The 20,372-nt window shown below is 42.0% G+C and overlaps 1 protein-coding gene across 1 annotated transcript in view; it reads left to right on the top strand.

Annotated features, from left to right (window-relative positions):
- The first annotated feature begins 2,868 nt into the window (after positions 1–2,868).
- Positions 2,869–20,372, top strand: part of LOC128842498 (calcium-activated chloride channel regulator 1-like) — a 31,534-nt gene continuing 14,030 nt past the window's right edge. The window contains exons 1-8 of the mRNA XM_054038547.1: positions 2,869–3,018; positions 4,225–4,365; positions 4,817–4,967; positions 6,608–6,725; positions 7,811–7,988; positions 13,489–13,716; positions 17,864–18,088; positions 19,116–19,293. Coding sequence (XP_053894522.1) covers positions 2,869–3,018; positions 4,225–4,365; positions 4,817–4,967; positions 6,608–6,725; positions 7,811–7,988; positions 13,489–13,716; positions 17,864–18,088; positions 19,116–19,293 — 1,369 coding nt within the window. The remainder of the gene's footprint in view (positions 3,019–4,224; positions 4,366–4,816; positions 4,968–6,607; positions 6,726–7,810; positions 7,989–13,488; positions 13,717–17,863; positions 18,089–19,115; positions 19,294–20,372) is intronic.

The following is a 20,372-nucleotide window of genomic DNA, read 5'->3' as shown; positions in this document are numbered from 1 at the left end:
CTCTTTAGACACTCAGGCCTATTTTCTACAGTGAAAAAAGGAGATTTTCCTCCCAGGCCCACTATGGGTATCAATGGCGTTCTGATTCCCCTTGTCGTTCTAGGAGACCCAGCTTCCCCTCTGCTTCCCTGGCATAGGAAACCTTTTACTGCACACTCGGATGGGAGAAAGGAACTGGTTACCTGTACCCTGAGCAGTGACAGAACGCCAGTGGAGTATGTATGTGAAGGCTGAAAGGGAGATAGAGATGGCTCGATGATGAAGTTTGAGGCTGCTGAGCAATATCTGCCACATGTGATAACTGCTCACTGTATTTTGCACCACATCTGTGAGCGCAAGGGATAAAGTCTTACTGATGGCTCTCAGGCAGAGGTGCAGAGACTTTTGAATGTTCTGAACAGCCAGAAAGGCTGCCTTGACAGTCTGCAGCAAATCATCGGGACCACAGGCCCAGGGATGCCTTGTGCTCCTATTTTGAACTTAGGAGCTAAAATGCTGAAATGAAATTGTATTATGCATGGTGTAAGGGTTTCATTAGTCTGTGTGGAAGAGTTTCATTAAATGAATTTTCTTTATGCTTTATGCAACAATTTTATGAAAGGGCATTTCTTATACTTTCTGGCATATGGCATGTTCATAAACCTATACTGAGCCTTTGTCAATAACAACCTTCTGTGAACACAGGTTGATGCTGTTCTGGTCACAAATGCATAGGTGGAAGGTTTCTGACTATTGCCCTTGCCTTTGCATGTAGAATGGCAAGGGAAGAAACCATCACCTGTAGTTGTAGGAGTGAAGCTGGATTCCCATGATCCACTGTTCTCATTGTATTGTAGTGTGGAATGGGAGAGAAGTGCCTTTGTGTGGAAGTTGGGGAAAAGTACTGATGCTCCCAGTATGCATTGTTCTCCAGGGCCTGCAGGACATGGCTGGGTTGAAGTTGGGATGTGGGCCAGGAACATTGTCCCAAGATGTTCTCCAGGAAGTGTGTCTGCTTCAGCATCAACTCCAGAAACTTGTTTCTGTATGTCCCTATCTTTCTCAGTGCCCTCTCTGGTCAATTTTCTATCCTAATCTCTCCTTTCCTCCACTCTTCTATCATTTTACCCCTGTTCCGGGATGCAGACATAAGGTCTCCACACACTTCCTCTCATCTGATCAGCCTGACCCCAGAGCAGCAGAGGACACAGGTAAACAGATGGGTCAATCCAGGTATGAAGCAATGCAGTGTGAGATAGCAGAGGAAGGGCTGCCAGAGGCAGAAAAGTTAATCCAAAATACAGATGTGTCCCAACCAGAAATATATACACTTGGTGCTTTAAAAGGTCTAGTGTCCCCAATCTGAGGAAAATTCTGAATGAAATTGCTTGGGAGTAAAAATTTGGACAGAAGTGAATGAAAATTAGGAGCTATTTAAGAAGAGTTTATTAGATGGCCAAAAAGCCACAATTCTACAATCACAATAGAGGACAACTTTGGTTAAAAGGCCGAGCCTCTTGTGAGGGGAAGTGAAGGCAGAAGTTAGAAATTAAAGAACAAGTCACGGAGGTCCCTGAAACCCAGGGAATCTGTGACTTCTGTGACAAACTCTCAGCCTTAATTATAGGCCAGTTAGTCTAACATCATTCCCTGGCAAATTAATGGAAAAGCTTATGTGAGATTCAATCAATAAAGAATTAAACGATGGGAATATAATGAATGTAAATTGTTGTGATTTCATGGAAAATGGGCCTTGTTAAGCAAACTAGATTTCATTTTTTGATGATTCCAAGTTTGGTAGATAAAGGCAACTGTGTAGATGTAATATACTTACATTTTGTATGGTGATTGACTGCATGACATTCTGATTAAAAATGAGCACTATACATTAACAATAAAGCACACATTAAATGGATTAAGACTTATCTTACTGCTAGCTCTAGTGTGAGTGATAAATCATGGGAACAAACTGCCAAGGGAAGTGGTGGATTCTCCATCAAAGTCTTCAGCTCAGGACTGGGCCTTTCTGGAAGACATGCTTTAGTCATAAAATTCCATTGCCTGTATTATACAGAAGGTCAGACTAGATGATCCGATGGTCCCTTGTGGCTTTAAAATCGATGCATCTGTGAATTGTGACTGCAGTTATATGCACTGTTGAAATAAAACAGCTAAGCCGAATGGAAGTGTTCTCTCTACAAAATGGAAAGCAATTTAAATTACACATATTAGAATGTAAAGTTACATACAGTACATACCAATTGTCCCTATTTTATTTATTTATATAGTATCATTTCTGACCTTCCATTAACCTTTATCTTTCTAATTAATTGAATTAATAGATTTCAAATATTGGGCAGGTATGACAAATTTCTACAGTACTTTTTAAAGCATCTAATGAAAACTAATAGCTCCTCTGATACATTCCATATAGAATTTCTCTCTCAAATCACCTAGATTAGCACTAATCTGCCTTTGCCACTCAATCTGCATTTGTCCCATTCAGTAGTACATAGCTGTGTACTGATCAGAGTTTTCTCATACAAGTCCCGAAGTGCCGTGTTTACAAGTTGACTATTTGCGATACTATATTTTACACGCTTTGCCAAATATTTATAATATATTCATGACAACACGAATGAGTCACTTCAAGATGCATCAGTTGGATAAGGAAATACAGTACATACTATTACAGTCGTCAGGAATTTCCTCATATTAATATGTTACCTGACACTATCAGATTGACCACAGTTATGCAACCTGAATTTACACAGCAGATCTGTATGTACTTGCCATAAAATGTAGAGATACTTTTGTGTAAATAAGCAATTGTATAAATAGTGCTGCTGTGTCACCATATTTATAACAAAAATTGTGGAGAAAGGGACAATGAGGGTATTCAAGAGCTTGGTTCTTTTATTTCTGCTACTTGTAGTGAGAGGTTCTATGGTTCAGCTGAAAAATGGTGGCTATGAAGATATTGTTATTGCAATTAACCCTGAGTTATCAGAAGATCACAATATCATAAGAAACATACAGGTAAGAACTTTGGTATATGTAATGTCCTTCAGTGACTTTCAGACTTCTTAGTTATTTCAACCTCTAGATTAGCAGTGATCTTAAAAGACCAGTTTCAGCCCCCATTAATGTCAATGCAAGATTTTTTCTTTTGATTTTCATGGGAGCTAGATCAAATCCATTATTACCATATTTGTTCTTAGCTTGAATTTTTCTTTCAAGTGCTGGTGTTAATTAAATGAGTGTACTCATCTCTTGAAGTTTAACAGGACTACTATGGTTCAGGGTCAGGCTGATTCTGTGTATCACCTTCTTTCCAAAACTTGAGTATTTTAGACTAGAGAATCATGGATATTTAATTACCATTTACTGCACCTCCATTACAATGTTTGCCATTTGCTTTTATCCCTCCTTTCTCCCGTCCTTGCAGGCATTCACTGACTTCTTAAAAATCCTTGGTATATATAGTGATATTTCTGTTTTTAGTTATTCTTTCATTTCTCAATGTCACCATGTAGATCTTTGCTCCATGTTCACATGATTTGGTCATTGAGCATACAGTTGTTAGAAAGAGAACAATAAACTGAGGCGGGCATAGTCATTAATTAGTGACTCCCAAACTACTCAAGAGAGGTGGGGAAGGAGCAAGGAGGAGTGGAACAGAAAAATAGTGACACAGTAGTGCCCACTGTAGAGGCAGGAAAAAGGTACAATCCTATAGAATGGAGCAAAGAAAGGAGGAATCCCAGGGAGAAGAAAAAGGAAACCACAGGTTATTACTTAAATGTATCATTTTATTTTATACATCATGCACCACAGTACACTTTAGCGATCAATGAAAAAAGACTGATGCAGGCCAGAACCATCCTTCACCACAGGCCCATGTAAATTTTTTGAGGAAATGCCATGTCTGGAAGGTTCTCTGTCAGGTTTTATTTTCAGGGATAGATTGTGGTTTTTATCATAAGCCCTGAGCAACGGGCGGTGTATATTTCTACTGCCCTAGGAGCAATTCAGAGTCTCTCAGCGTTACAATTTAGTCTCTCCTTGCTCCATGAGGGAAATAATCTGTCTCAGCCCTTCCCTTGGCCAAGGTTGGTTTCTTTCTATACCTTCACATATTTAATGTTACTTTATGTACCCTTGTTTCCCGGCAAGGCTAAACTACTCATTGCCTCTACCGTTCAATTCTTAATTCATAAGGCATTTCTTTTCTTTCCCTACCAGGACATGGTCAAAGAGGCTTCTACTTACTTGTTCAATGCTACAAAACAGAGATTTTTTTTCAAGGCTGTAAAAATTATAATTCCTCTGCATTGGCTGCCAAAACCTGAGTATTTAAGTGTGAAAACAGAGTCATATGATAAGGTAAGACTTAGAGCACCCTTACAAATCAAAAGTATTTGTTGTGTTCATATGCTTAACACATAGGGTCTTGTCTACAAGGTGGAGTAATGCACATTATGGAGATATGATTTCTAAACCACACCAACGTGTTGCTCAGTAATTAGTCCTTGTAGACCCTGCTGGTGTGTACTAAATGTTCCCTGATGCACTTTAACGTAGTGCTGCTCCTTAGAAATCACCCCCGTATAGTGCATGTTACCGCACCGTGTAGACAAGCCCTACGTTTTTTCAGTAATGTAGAAATATAAATTGTTCTTTTTAGAATTTTTATTGCCCGCTAGTGCCCAGTCCTGCTGTCCTTACCCAGGGAAACAATCACTGGGAGTGTTGCTGCAGATGAGCCCATTCAACAGAATCATCTGCCAACCTCCATTTCCTGATGTTCTTTAAACAAGGGCCATTTTATTTTCAGGCAGATGTTATCGTGGCTAATCCTTACTTGAAGTACGGAGATGATCCCTACACGCTGCAATATGGAGGATGTGGGGAAAAGGGACGATACATTCATTTCACTCCTGATTTCCTGTTAAATGACAATTTGTATAACATCTATGGATCACGAGGTAGCACCATCTATTGGATCTTAATTTTCTGCTTTTGTTGTTATAAATATGCAATGGCCGAGATTTTCCAAGGTGACTAGTGATTTGAGATGCCTCAGTTTTGGTTGCCCAACCTGCGAAACTTTAAAAGAGCCTGTTTTTTTCACAAAGTGTTGAACATCAGGCTTCCTTGGGGAGTCTTAAGTTGGACACTCAGAAATGGGGGCACCTAAAATGACCAGTCTCTTGAAAATTTTGGCTCATATTTTTACAGTAAATGAAGGTTGTTTTTCCTCTTAAATCATTGCCTTGACTTGGAAATAATCTATATCCTAACATTACAGTGCAGTAAACTAATCTGAGAGTTGAGGGGGGGTGTAACCTGGTAAGCATGCAGGTAAAACCAGTCCCAGAGGATTCTAGAATAGACCAAACTCTCATGAGCAGATCCTGTTCTGAGGATGTGAAGGTGTTTACTGGAACTTCTGAAAGTCACATTTGCCCAACTACGTTTCTTTTAAATGTACATTCACAAGGAATTAACAATATTCCCATTTTGATTTCATCAGCATATTTTTTTGACTGCATGAGCATTGCCTATGCAAGGCAATTAATAAGCAAATAAAAAAGCCCCAGTAGAGACCCCTGAGTTTTGTGCACTGTAATCTGCTGTTATTAACAACTTTCTCCTATGCCCATTAACCAATATATTGTCAAATTTATTTATCTCTGTTCCATACCCAATTAGAATCAATTATTTATGTGAGCTAGATCAAAACCAGCCCCTTGAGTCTGAACCCTGGTAAATGTGCAAGGCTATTTGGATTCAAATCGAAGACAAACCTGCATTAGATTGGATCAAGAATGTATAGATTTTAGGCCTAAAAGAGTGGAAATCTCACAAGAACAGTCTTTCTCATCAAATTTCTGGCATTTGGGGACAAAAATCTCCTTAGAACAATTCACTGGATTCCAGTAAAGTCAAATATAAACCCAAATTCTAGCTGGGGAAGCACTGAACTCAAACCTTGAATTCTGGCTTAAATTTAATCTGATCTGAGCTCTGTTTCCTTGGCCTATCTCTAATTCAAAGCTTTTGGTAGACAACATTATATACGTTCTCCATGTCAATGGCTTTACCAACACCTGCAAGAAAGGGGTTAGATTGTCTTGATGTGATATATTGATTTTCTGGAAAAGTATTCTGGTTGTCTAACCTTTTACACTTTATCTGCCTTCAACTATCTAAGTAATCCTTAGTTTTACCCTGAGCTGAAGTTAAACTAACTTCTCTATGGTTTTCTAATATACAGTACACCTTTTCCTTTGTGTTATATAAGAGCCAAGAATTATTATTTTAAAAGACATCGGTAACATGAGACAGCTTGCTTGATACCAGGAATAGACAGAAGCTACTGTCTGCAGAGGTGTCAGATCTTTACCTAGGTCTGTTAATACTCGGGAAGGGTTAATCTGAACACAGTGATCTGTTTGGGTTTCAAGTCGGATCCCACAGTGAGTCCTGTGTGGGTGCAGGGGTCCATCCAAGCAGAGCTCATTGCAGGATTGTGCCCTAAATTTGTTGAAATGATCTACGGAAATACAAAGTAAACTGTAAAGTGTTGTATTTAGATTTCACATATGCTCCTGCTCTTCCACAGCCAAAGTTTTTGTCCATGAATGGGCTCATCTTCGTTGGGGGGTGTTTGATGAATACAATAATGATGCACCTTTCTATGTGTCTGTAAATTCTGGAAAAGCAAGTGTTGAAGCAACAAGGTACCAGTGTTTTTATATTTTGTCTTCAGTTGATGACATTTTAAATAGTTCAATGACATTTGGCACATAATGGTCTTCTGTCTCCACCCTTCAACCACCACAAACTGGCTGGACACTTTCCAAGTTAATAAGCATCAGTGTGTTATTTATTAGGTCCCTTCCACCAGTCCATCAGCACAGCCTTGGGCAGCAACATACCAGTGTACATAAACTTCACCATAGCCCACTCTCTGGGGTGGCAGAGGGAAAGATCTCCTCATGGTGAGCCCCTGTATCTCATGGCATCCTCCCTCTTGCACTTCTTTCCTGCCTCTTAACTGCTCCCAGCTGCTGGGTTGATTGCTCTCATTAGCACATCAGCCCCATGCCTACACCACAGGTCTACATTACAGCCTAAGTCAAGAAAGCTTCCCCCCCAAGTGATGCAAACTTCACGCTGTCCACTCTGGTGCTATGTGGACGAGAGATGCTCTCCTGTTCACATACCTTCCACTTCTTGCCAAGGTGGAGTAATTATGCCGATGGGAAAGCGCTCTCCCTCTGCATCGCACGTCTTCATCAGACGTGCTACAGCTGCGCAGCTACTCCCATATAGTTCTGTAGTGTAGACTTGTCTTCAGTCAAGTCCATTCCAGGGGGGGAATAACTAGTAACTTAGTGACCACCTGTGTCACAAAGACAATGATTGAACGGGCATGGAGAATGTAATACCAGCTCACCGCTGGAGAGCATTCTTCATGTCTGGATTGAAGCATATTGATGGAATAGTAGAGGCACTTGCATTGTTACTGCTTACACAGATGGTGTTTGATGCACAACCTATACATGATTTCTTGAAGATTCCTCTGGAAAAAAAGTCTACCAGTATTTTATTATTCTGACCACTTGTAAATTATATTGTAAACTCTTTGGGAGCAGAGATAAGTGTCTAAATTTGTGTTTGTGCAATGGCTAATACAATACAATCCCAGTGCTGACTGGAGACTTTGGGTCTTTCATGATTCAAATAATAAATAACAGATTATTATTTGTTGATTATATGCAGCTTGTTAGCTAAGCCTCTTTCTATCTTACCTCCCCTTTAGGTGTTCAGCTGATATCACTGGGAAATACATAGTCCAAAGCTGCACGGGAAACAGCTGCACGACAAGAGAATGCAAATCTGATGAACAGACAAAGCTGTATGAAGCTGGATGTAAATTTGTACCAGAAAAAACACAAAATGCCCCAGCATCTATAATGTATATGCAGAGCCTCCCTTCTGTAAGTACTGTTACCGCTTTTTGACCCAAGTGGATAGCCAGTGTCTTGTAGGTTGTTTCCATTAGGAGAAACTGATGATGGAGTAAAGTATTTCTTTGATGCAATCCTGTTTATTTACAAAGAATATACACAAAGTCCTGTTACTCTAAAGATAGCAGGAATCAAACAACGGGGGATATTTTCTTTACTCACAGTTCCAAGCCTCTTTTTACCCATCACTCTGCCCAAAAAACTTCCCCTCTGCTTTCAGGGCAACATTTCCAGTCCTTCCCTTCCAATGGCTGACATTTGCTGAAGATACAATGAGGTGGGGCCAACTGGATAGACAGGCTCTCATCAACCTTCTCATTACCAGCATGGGGCCTTTTTGCCTCATCACCCCACCTAGGATCTTACCTAGGGCACTGCTCTCCCCTGCTAGCTCCCCTCTACTAAGAGAAAAAGTCTGTATTTCAGTGAGCACACACAGTCCTATGCTGGACACAGAAGGAGAAGATCTGGAGAGACAGATATTACCATGTGAGTTGGGGGTTGATGTCGTTCATAGCATGGAGTCATGATCCATGACCAGGGTGAATTAATTGTCAAGGAGGTAATACTGGAGTGCCTCCATGGCCCATTTCACAGCTAAGTCCTCTTTTTCAATAATGGAATAGGCTCTCTTGGGAACAACTTGCAACTCAGGATGGGATGTTCCTCACCATCAGCTATCTGAGACAAGACAGCCCCCCGTCCAGCTTCAGAAGCATCAGTGTGTAGGAGGAATTCCCCAGTGAAATCCAGTCTGTTTAAAATGGGCTCCCTACAGAGGTTACCCTTTAGTAGCTGAAAGAACTTTTCACAGGCTTCTGTCCAATGGATCTTTCTCAGGCTACTGTTCTTGAGAAGATTACTGAGAAAGGCCTCGATAGATCAGAACTACTGGTAGTAGTATCCCGTCAGCCCCCCAAACTGGAGCATTTGCTTTTTTTGGTTGGGGTGGACAGTCCCTCAAGGTCTGGACCTTGTCTACAAGAGGTTGTACCTGGCCCTTCCTCATGGTGTATCTCAGGTAAGTAGTTTTAGTCTTTGACTGTACAGAACTTTGCAGAGTTCACCATTAGTCTGTCCACTCTGAGGGACCAGATTTCAGCAACCATGTGCTTCAGGAAGTCTTTCCAGCTATAGACCATGACATTATCGAGGGAGAACACAGCATAACTACTGTGGGACTAGAGGGACTGGTCCATTAGCTGTTGGAACATTGCTGGAACCCCATGTAGGCCAAACAATAGGGTCTGGAACTGATATAGGGCATAAGAGGTGACAAAGGCTGTTTTTTCTCAGCACTCCAGAGTGAGTGGGATTTGCCAGTATACCTTTGTGAGATCCAAAGGGTAATACATTTGGCCTCACCTAACCGATCTAGTAGCTTGTCAATGTGTGGCTCGGAGTATGCATCAAACTTTGAGATGGCATAGACTTTTCTAAATATCAGTGCAAAATTGGGTGGTCCATAGGGTTTAAGAACCAACATGCTTGGACTTCTCCAGTCTATGGGTCTCTTCTGTCACCCCCCTCCCCCAAGGTCCAGCATGTACTGGAGTTTCTGCTTCACGATCTCCCTCATCTTCTATGCAAGAGGCTGCGTGATGTCCTGAAGCCTTGTGCAACCTTAGTTTGGATGTGGTAGGAAGTGTAGTAGTTTTTACTCAGCTGGTCAGAAAACACAGTCTGGAGAGTACCAGTTGTTGGGCTTAGATTGTTCCGGTGTTTGATTGTCCCTAGTAAGGACCATCCCAAGGGCCAACATGTTGGCTGCCTGTGGCCCTAACTCTGGTTTTGGAGGGTAGCTGGTGTAAGCTGGGATCTGAATGAACTCTACCTTGCCATTTGGTGATGAACTGGGAGAAAAGACTTCAGGAGCAGTGATTATTTGCATAGACACACCTACTCTGCCATGGCATTCAGCAGACAGAGCTGCTTTGCCAAAGTGATCAATCTTGTCAGTTTTGGGTTAAAATTAACTTTGTTTTCCTTATTGTATGAATAAAGGTCAGCATGCCCTGTTTGAGGGGATCACCGTAAAATCAATCTCACTCTCTACACAGGGGGTAGGGATGCCAAATTCAAGTGAAGAAGGGACGAGTAGGGACAGGTATTGCTATTTGATGGTGTGGACTCTGTTTAAAGCGTCTTTACGAGCATTTAACCCTCCCCTCTCCTGTGTTTAAAGACTCAGTTGAAAGATCTTTTTTCTGTTCAGACCTTAAGGCAGGAAACAGAGGCAAAGGACACTGCCCAGTGTACTGTGGGGTGGGTGTTTACTCATCGTTTACATGCTTTTGAATCACTGTTGCAGTCTTTTCCTGAGGTAATGCTGTGTTCCCTCCCCTTTTTAATAAGTTTTCTTTAGTTATACACAGACTCAGTGCTTGTGCATGGGGAAGTAGTGCTTCTTCGAGGCACCAGGGATGGTGTTTGGTTTTCCTGGATTAGTTGATGGGGGCTTGAGCCAGTTGTTTTGCAATGTGAAGATGAACCCCTAGATTTTGACCTGGCCATTGTTGCTGTCAAGCGGAAGAGTCACGGGCTACATGGCTTTAAGAGATTGAGATTGTGACAGGGCAACATCCTATTCCTGACTTCTGCTCTGTCTACGCTACCTAGGAGGCTGTCAAATGTCAAACACCCTAGTGAGTTTTATTTACATTAGCTTATCCCACCACCTTACTGATCCAGACACCATTATTATATATGGTTTCAGTTTCTCATTTCTGTCAGTAAGAGGAGAGGGACGAGATCTCTCTACCCAGAGATCCTTGCTGGTTCAGGCTCTGCTAGCCTGCCTCTTTCTTCCCTGTCCTGCCTTCCTGTGCTGCCTTCTGCCACCTGTGTTAATGGGTCAATTTGCTCATTAGTCCTCCCCCAGCCCATTCTCATCCACTAATTAGGCCCTGTCAGGTCCACTCTGGAGGGAATTAATTAGTGTTTAGGCATCCAGAGCACTGGCTCAGCTGTTCATTCCCAGCATTGTCACAGACGCCATACATTTGTTTTGTTTCTCTTTTGTCAGGCTGTCTCATTTCATAGTTTACATGGTGAATAATTTTGTAAGGGCCCTGCCAATGGGCCCAAAGTTTTGACTCTCTGAACTCGGGAGCAATAAGAGCACGCAATCCCCACATTTGAATACTTGGAGACGGGCCCATTTGTTGTAGGCAGTCTCTTGGGCACTCGGCATTCAGGAGATTCTCCCTTACAAAGGTGCCTAAAGCTTCTAGTCTCTCGCAAAGGGCAAGGACGTACTGCACAATGTTTGCAGCTCGGGGGCCCTGCTCCTCCCACATTTCTCGTACTAAGTCCAGTAAATTGTTCAAGGGAAACCATTTCAGCCACTTGAACCCCTGTCCTTGTCTCAGTCCTGTAATTTCTGTGCTACCATGCAGGGCCAGGCCCTCAGAGATGGCCAATGAGTCTAAAATGGCCACTTTGCCGCAGACATAAACCTTGCTATCGGAGGCATAATCCCATGCTATTGCTGGGTTTAGCCCACAATAGGCAGTCTGTGGTTCTGTCCTGGTCAAGTAGGTGACTGGTAAGACTGCTCAGTGCTCTGATGTCCAACATGCTCCACAGCCACCCATTGAAAAATGTCAAGAAAAGTCACTGGACCATCTTCATGAATCTGATCAGCACCAGGGCCAGGGCCACGGCCAGGTCCGTGTCCACCAGATCCATGGTGGAAGCCTGACCATTATGGGAGGCTGCAGTGAGGTCACGCCCTGTTGCATCAGCGGTTGTTGTTATTGCTGCTGCTGAGCAGCTAAGTCTCAAGTCAGTTGCGGCTGCAATTGGTGGATGTGCTGCTCCGCCATTGATTTCAGTAGTTGCTCCAGGTCCATACTGCTGGGGAGTCTCTTCTTTAAGTCCTGACCTCTTCCCTTCCCCCAGTGCTAGATCTGTGCCTGCATTCTCCCTCAAGTTTGTTCTGCATGGGCTGCCTCCATAATACCCCTTTGTCACCCCTCAGGGCATGACTCACCTAGCTGCAGGTCTCCGCTGGTATGTTGCTGTATCTACGGGGTCCAAGGTAACATTGATTTTGCCCTCCTGTAAAGGCACAGCTCAGTCCTACCCCTTCCAAAGGAATCAGGAACAACAACAACAACAAAAATACAACTCAAAACAGGGTTGTCCAATGAACTTTGCGTGGGACCGAACGCTTCTATTCAAGGCTTGTCTCCAAACAGTCCATGCTTCTGCTGATCCCCCACATCTGGTTGTCCCTTCTAGCAGGAGCTTTTCAGGCCAGCAAGCTGGCTCAGCCTCTGATCTGTAACCAGGCTTTTCTCTGGAAAAGCGCAGTTCTGCTCTCCTTCCTGGGAAGCCCTGAGTTTAGCTAAGTTTCCTTTTAGCTCCTCTCTCCATGCCTGACATTTGCTGCTGGTGTAGTGGGATGGGGCCAACTGTGTCCATGGGCTCTCATTAACCCTTTAATTGACAGTGTGGGGCCTATCTGTCCCATCACAGGTGTATGGAAATACCCTGACATTGTGGCTAATTTTGCTCCTTTTTGGGTCAGGTAAAAATAAAGTTACCCTGACAGGAGGCATTTTTGGTTGCAACATTGGGTGGGCTTACCCTTTTGTGACAGGCCTAATCCTGCTAAGTTGTAAGCATCTTCAACTCCCACTAAAATGAATGAAAATTGAGCATGCTCAGCCACTTGCTAGAGATGCTCCGCGCCTTACTTCTGGAGCTCCGAAAATATTCTATGGGCTAAATTCTGCCCTGCTGGTAGTAGCAAGGGGGGACAGACACAGCGAGCTGTTCATCCTCTTTACAAGTATTCCTGCCAGCCAGGAAGATCAGAGGGCTTTTGGTTTTGCAAACTTTTCTCTTCCTGCATGATTTTCCACTGGCAGAGTGTGTTGTGTCCCAGGTGAGTTGGGATCCTTATATATAAAAGTACTGGGATTCCATAGTAACTACATGACTGTAAACTTTATTGATGATGTCTGCACTGCCAGGGCATCCTCACACTGTCTCTACAGTGCAATCTGAAATATGATTGAAGTGCAGGTAGGCATCTCCATGCTAGCTTTAATCTAGCTAGTGTGGCTAAAAATAGCAGCAACAACATAATGGCATGGACACTGGGGCAGGCTAGCAATGTGAGTATATATCCAGGGTTCTGGGTGAGCTTGTACAGCCCATGCTGCCAAATCTTCATTGCTATCTGTAGCCACACTAGCTGGACTAAAGCTAATGTGGATATGCCCACTTGAGCTGCAGTGCTATTCTCAGTGTAAACCCTGAGACGTGCTTCTTTGACTTCATCCAGGGTACAGGACATAGACAGATTATATTCTCTGTAGCCTTTAGAGTTGGCAAAAAAAATTTGTATTTGTGGTTGTGGTGAGCAATGGAACAATAGTAGACTGGAATTTGCTATTACAAGTGTTCACTTGTTTCTTCAGTAATTTTTCTTCTCTTTCAATTGGCTTTTTTTTTTAAGGTGGTTGAATTCTGTGATCAAAGTACTCATAATGAAAAGGCTACAAATCTGCAGAACAAAATGTGTAACTACCACAGCACCTGGGAAGTAATTATGAACTCTCCTGACTTCAGTAACACCTCTCCAATAAATAGCGCAAGTCCTCCGTTTGAGACCTCCTTCTCATTGCTGCAGACCAAAGACAGAGCAGTCTGTCTGGTACTTGATGTTTCTGGGAGCATGGCTGGGGTAAGAATAAACATACATGTTCTTTTTTTTAGCAGAAATGCTTAGAAACGGTTAGGCAATTATAAAACAATGTGGTGTGTATATATTACAATATTTTCTTCAGTCAATATTTCAGTTATCATGTTTATTATTTTAGAAAAATTGATGCCACTATTTCTCCCATTATACATATTTAGGGATTGATAAAAGGAAACTCATCAAATTGCTAAAAACGATATGCCAGACTTGGTCTCTCTTGCCTTACAAAATATAACTACTGCTCTTTTTTTAGCTTCAGCTCCAGAATGTCAGAATCACTGTAGTTCCCCAAAATAGAAAATATATCATTCATGCACGTTTCGTGCTATGTGACTCCGAAGTTATTTTCAAAATAAATATGAAAGTCACTGTGTATAGCAAAATAAAAATGAAATACTTTCCTTCATAATCATTCATCCTAATGAGTCAAGAATTTGGGATGTCATAAAGTGATGCTGGATTACCCAGAGGCATTTTTTTTTAATTAAAATTTGTGCTAAATTTAGCACAATTTTCCTCTTGCAGAGGCCCCTGTAGATAACATGAGCCCTTAAAGAGACTCTCAATCTGTTTTGGGCCTCAAATTTATCAATCTTATAGTAAATCCAATATAACCTCCCTGAATAAGCTGTCTGTTCATATGTATAAATATCATAACACGAAGAAGTGATAGCCATGTGATAAGTTGGACACATTTTTGCGGTTTATTTATCCTGTACCTTTACAAGCTTCAGCTGCATTCTTCCTATAAATCCATCTACCCAGGTTTTAGTCTTACATTCCAAACCACTAACCAGCTTCCAAGAGCTATTTTTATATCAATGTATGTTGTATTCTTTCCCCAATATACAGAATATCTTCATCCCTTATTTTTGTTTCAAACATTCAATCCTGAGCCAGTGACAACGTCGGTCCTCAAAAATGTTACAATGTTTAAGTTTGATATTTCACAGATCTTCAAGGCTAGAAATAGAACCTTCCCACCGGTATTTCTCTGGGAGGACAAGATATTTTATGATTGAAAACAAAATTATGTAATTTTTAGAAATCTTCATAAGCCCTGTATGGATTGAATAATGATAAAAAAGGCACCTGGCTTTACAGGTAAAAGGATAAAAAACAGTCCCAATATAAATATGAAACATCTCTTAAGACATTCAAGAATACTTTTTTTCTGTCGTACTGAATATATGTTGGTGTGGTTTTATCACCCTTTCTTTCGAATGGCCTGCCTAGTCTCTCAAAATGTCACCATCAAGGAACAACATTAGTATCCCCAACTCATGCTAGTTAAAACTGTACCATACTATCATGTATTCCATATATACAGTAGAACCTCAGAGTTACGACGAGTTACTGACCAGCCAACCACATGCCTCATTTAGAACTGGAAGTACACAATCAGGCAGCAGCAGAGACAGAAAAAGCAAATACGGTACAGTACTGTATTAAATGTAAACTACTAGAAAATAAAGGGAAAGAAGCATTTTTCTTCTGCATAGTAAAGTTTCAAAGCTGTATTAAGACATTGTTCAGTAGTAAACTTTTGAAAGAACAGCCATAATGTTTTGTTCAGAGTTACGAACATTTCAGAGTTACGAACCTCCATACCCAAGGTGTTAGTAACTCTGAGGTTCTACTGTATTATTATATAGTATAAAGTGTATTAATGTAGCTTTCTTTAAAAAATAAATATTTTGGGTCTTCAGTTCAACAATCAACACAACTCTACTGAGGAGCCAAATGATGATGTTTTGATAAAGTCTGTTAGAAAAATCCTTGGTACATGATACGGAATTTGCCAAGGATGGTGCATGGGATTTATCTTCTCTTTCACAAAGATCATTTGTGAGGCTAAAGCAGGTTGAGCAGATCTCTTAAAATATTTGATAAAGATCCACAATAATGAATTTGATCAAAATGTACAGGAGGGTGCTTAAAATGGCATATGGCTATTTCTTTGGCCTACAGCAGTGGTTCCCAAACTCTGGGGCGGGGACACTGCGGGGACACAGAGGAATGTCCGGGGTGGGGACTGAGCCAGACCCCATGAGGGGACAGGGAGGGAAAGCCACTCAGCTCTGCTCTGTCCCAGGCCCTGGGCTCCTGTCCCGTGGCCGTGGCTCCGCTCGTGGCCCGAGGGGACACAGACATATTCTATTACTGGTAAGGGAGGAGTGCAAGAGGAAAAGTTAGGGGACCACTGACGTATAGGGTACTATATAATGTTTTATATGAGTTCAGTTTTGTAGTTCAGTATTTGTCAATATCAAATACTAACTTCATTGATTTTGTGACAAAGAAAGATATGGATCTCAAGTAAGTAGTGCATCTTGTGATGAACTACAGTTGAGCAGAATGGCATTCAGGGCTCTTGAAAGTAAAGCACTAAACACTGGCTGAAAACAGGTACAGGGAAGGTATACCCTGTGTAAGCATCCCCTATATCAGTGGTTTTCAAACTTTTTTCCTAACAACCCAGTTGAAGAAAATTGTTGATGCCCGCGACCCAACGGAGCTGAGGCAGGAGGTTGGGATGCAGGAGGGGTGAGGGCTCTGGGTTTGAGGTGGACTCAGGGCTGGGGGTTGGGGTGCAGACTTACCTTGGGCAGCTCCCAATCAGCAGTGCAGTGGGGGGTGCTAAGGCAGGCTTCCTGCCTGTCCTGACAGCGCAGACTGTGCTGTGCCCTGGAAGCGGCCAGCCGCAGGTCTGGCTCCTAGGTGGAGGTACACAGGTGGCTCTGCGCGGCTTTCGCCCGCAGGCACCCCCCCACCCAGCTCCCATTGGCTGGTTCCCGGCTAATGGGAGTGCGGAGCCAGTGCTTGGGGCAGGGGCAGTGTGCAGAGGCCCCCCCCGCCTAGGAGCCAGACCCGCTGCTGGCTGCTTCCGGGGCACAGCACAGTGTCAGAACAGGTAGAGACTAGCCTGCCTTAGCCAGGTAGCAATGCCCACGGGACTTTTAATGGCCCAGTCGGCAGTGCTGACCAGAGCCACCATGACCCAGTGCCTTACATTCCGCGACCCAGTATTGGGTCGCGACCCGCAGTTTGAAAACCACTGCCCTATATTGCTGTGCCAACAGATCATCTTCCTGACATGCCACACCAATACAATTCCATTCCTGGAACTGATCTTCAGCAAAGATTGACAATTTGCCCAAATTATCTAGTGAAGTTCTGACAGGATCTGTGTCTATCATACGTGACGTATGCTATGAAATCACCCAACTGGGAACTGAGAGGCACAGGATGTAAATGCACCTATCTTTTCCCTCTAGAGATAATACTTCAGATTTTGGGTCACAAGTGAAAGTGGTACTCTCTAATGATTATCTGTCCCCATCACACTAACAAATCTTTTGACACAGCTGGCATTCCTTCCTCTGGAGAGGTTTCAGATTGGAATAGCAAAGGTTTCAGATTGGAGGTACAGTGAAAGAGCAGTCTGGAAAAGCTTATATAGATTAATATTATGAGTATTTTACTCTCTTTAGTATCAAATTCACCCCAAAGCCATTAAAAGGCAAACAAGTAGTTAACTAAGATCTGCACCTAGATTTCCAGAGATAAAAAGATAGAAATGGGCCCAACCCCTAATCTTAAAAAGATCAAGAATGACGACAGCTGGTTTGACGACGTTCTCTCATGAAAATTAACAAATTTTCGAAGTGCAGTAATATGTAAAATACAGGGGCTATCCTAATGCATAGGTAGGTGGATTAGGTAAAGTGGCTGAAGATTCAGAACTGTAAACAAATTATGTGACACAGAATCTTATTTGTGAGCATGAGATCACATTATTAGAATGCTGTTTGGCTCACACTGTTATATATCTCCTGGCGGTTTCAGTATGCAGATACATTTTCATGATAGCCAAACATGGCACACATCTCCACTCGTCTGGAAAGAATATGGCTGGGGGTAATGTGAGGTAGTTTGGAGTACTCAGATATTGGAAATGTTAAACAACTACCCATATACTCCCTCCAAATCTCTCATCTATTCTATGGCAGGTACATTTCCATTTTTTGGTACAAAATGAACATTAGTAATTGCTGTATTCTTGCTTTTTGCTGTCTCTCCTGTAAAGCCTTGATTGTTCTAAGTATATCCCTTTCTTCACCTGCAGAATAACCGCATTAAACGTCTCAGACAAGCTGCAGAGATATTCCTGCTACAGATTATTGAAACGGGTTCCTGGGTTGGAATTGTCACATTCCATTCTACAGCACAAATTGAAACTTATCTACAACAAATAATCAATGAGAATGTACGCCAGGATCTTACCAAATACCTGCCTATATCAGCTGGTGGAGGAACTAACATCTGCGCAGGAGTACGCAAAGGATTTGAGGTGAAGGAGAACACTGGGGAGAATGTGTCCTGGAATGCTGGGACGCTGAAATGGAATTAGGGATCATGGTGGATATCCAGCTGAACATGAGCTCTGAGTACAGTGATATAGCTAAGAGAGCTAATGTGATCCTTGGATGAATAAGGAGAAGAATAATGAGTAGAAGTAGGGAGGTGATTTCACCTTTGTGTACAGCAGTACTGAGACCATTACTGGAATCCAGGGATTGGTTCTGGTGTCCACACTTCAGGGAGGATGTTGGGGAAACTGGAAGGGGTTCAGAATAGAGCTACAAGAATGATTGAAGGTTTGGAAAATGTGCTTTAGAGTGAGAGACTTAGGAAACTCAATCTATTTGATTCAATAGAAGCAGGTGCAGGGCCTAAGAAATTAACAAGGCCCTGTGATGTTTATACTACAAAAAAATTAAGATTGCATTGACACAAACTTACAAGAATGCTTTGCAGGAATCTCAAGGCATCTTGCAGAAGATCAAAATCATATAAAGTCTGATAAAAATTGCACATTTTGTTTATTTTAACATTGGTTTAAGCATGGTTTCATTCTGAAATGTGATTATGTAAAAATGGCACCAAGATAGGCTGTGATTTCTCAAGCCACTACCCAGAACAGAATTGCATTCATGGTAGCTTTCCATAGCCTTAAAGGACATGTTCAAGCTTCTGGAAGATGCCCTATGCATATGCTGTCATTGGCAGCAGGACCTGGAGTGGGGGCACACATTGCAACTTCTTGGAAGAGATGTAAGGAATATGCTACCCTTAGACACCTCTCCCCTGAACCATCCTGCTCTGTACAGGCAGGATAATTCAGACACCTTCAATTCAGCCATTGCCACATAACACAGCCTCCACCGCTCGCACAATTCACACTTGTAAGGAAAGGATTTTGCCTTACACTTGCACATGTATACATCAAGGAAAATTGTTGTGCTACCTGTGCTAGGGCAGCTAACATTTACAATAAAGTCCTATTGCTAATACCTGAAATTCTCTTATCAATGTAGGTGATTAAACAAAAGTACTCTAATCTCTATGGTTCTGAAATTGTACTGCTGACAGATGGAGAGGATGGGGGTATGAGCAGTTGCCTTACGGAGGTGAAAAACAGTGGCTCGATCATTCACACCATTGCCTTGGGACCAAATGCTGCTCCAGAACTAGAACAATTTTCAAATATGACGGGTGAGTAACTTTCTAAACTAACCCTGCTTTTGGCTTGCATACTTGAAGAATGAAATGTAAAACTAGAGTGGTTTACAGCTTGCAATATGAAAAGAAAGTAAACTTAGTCACCTAATTCCAGTCAGATTTACAGAATGTTTATTTTCACCTGAATAAACACAATAATATTGGGAGCAATTGTTATCTTTATCTGTCCTTGCTTTAAAAAAATTGTAACCTGGTAACACTCTGCTAAATAGCGAGGTTTGATAATTATATTACCTCAGGATGTTTCTCTAAACAAAAATATAAGCTCAGTGTTGAAATGATTAACATTTTATTTCTGATATTTACATGGCAATGGTGTGTAAACTTATTAATGTCCTAAATAATTAAATAATAACCCTCTCACAATTAGTCAGAGCTGGAGGGCTCTAGCTGAGGAGTCAGTCAGCTCTGCTTTGAGTTGGAGCTGCACTGTTCCTTTGAACTTCAGCCATTTGAAGGAAAGCCAGATGGGTGCTGGGTGATGCTGCAGTACAGGGCAATTACCATGGGAATTCCATGTGTTGATTTAGAATGTAGCTTTACTCTGAATAGTGACTATGTATAAATGGCACCTTCTTAGTCAACAGAGATGCTCCGTTTGTGTATTCAGAGTCACATCCGCTTGCTTCAGGGACTTAAATAAGATTGTACTGCTTTTTACTCTGTTAGCATTGTACAGCCAACATGGCTGTGAGAGAACAACCTGAATTCAGTTCTGGTTTGTGTATTATAACAGAATAGTTCACTAAGTTCTGATCACAGAATCTGATTACACTGACACAGAGTGCTAGTGACTGATGTGTGAGCCAGAAAGAGCCCAGCTGGTCTTTCAGGGCCCAGTCTCAGTGGGCAGGACTCACTGTTTGAAACAAATGCCAGATTTCCAAAAACACTGAGCAGCAGAAATTCCCATTGGAGTTATGGGTGCTCAGCAGATATGAAAGTGGCCCAAACATTATAGTGGTAAACGAAGCAGATTTGATCTGAGTAATTGAGAAGCAATAATCATGGAATGCTACAATCTTATTTTTACAGAGGTGTCTTTCAAAAAG

Source organism: Malaclemys terrapin, chromosome 8, assembly GCF_027887155.1.
Source record: "Malaclemys terrapin pileata isolate rMalTer1 chromosome 8, rMalTer1.hap1, whole genome shotgun sequence".
Lineage (NCBI taxonomy): Eukaryota > Metazoa > Chordata > Testudines > Emydidae > Malaclemys > Malaclemys terrapin.
Note: the sequence above shows the minus strand (reverse complement) of the source record. Positions and strands in the feature narration are given on the sequence as shown.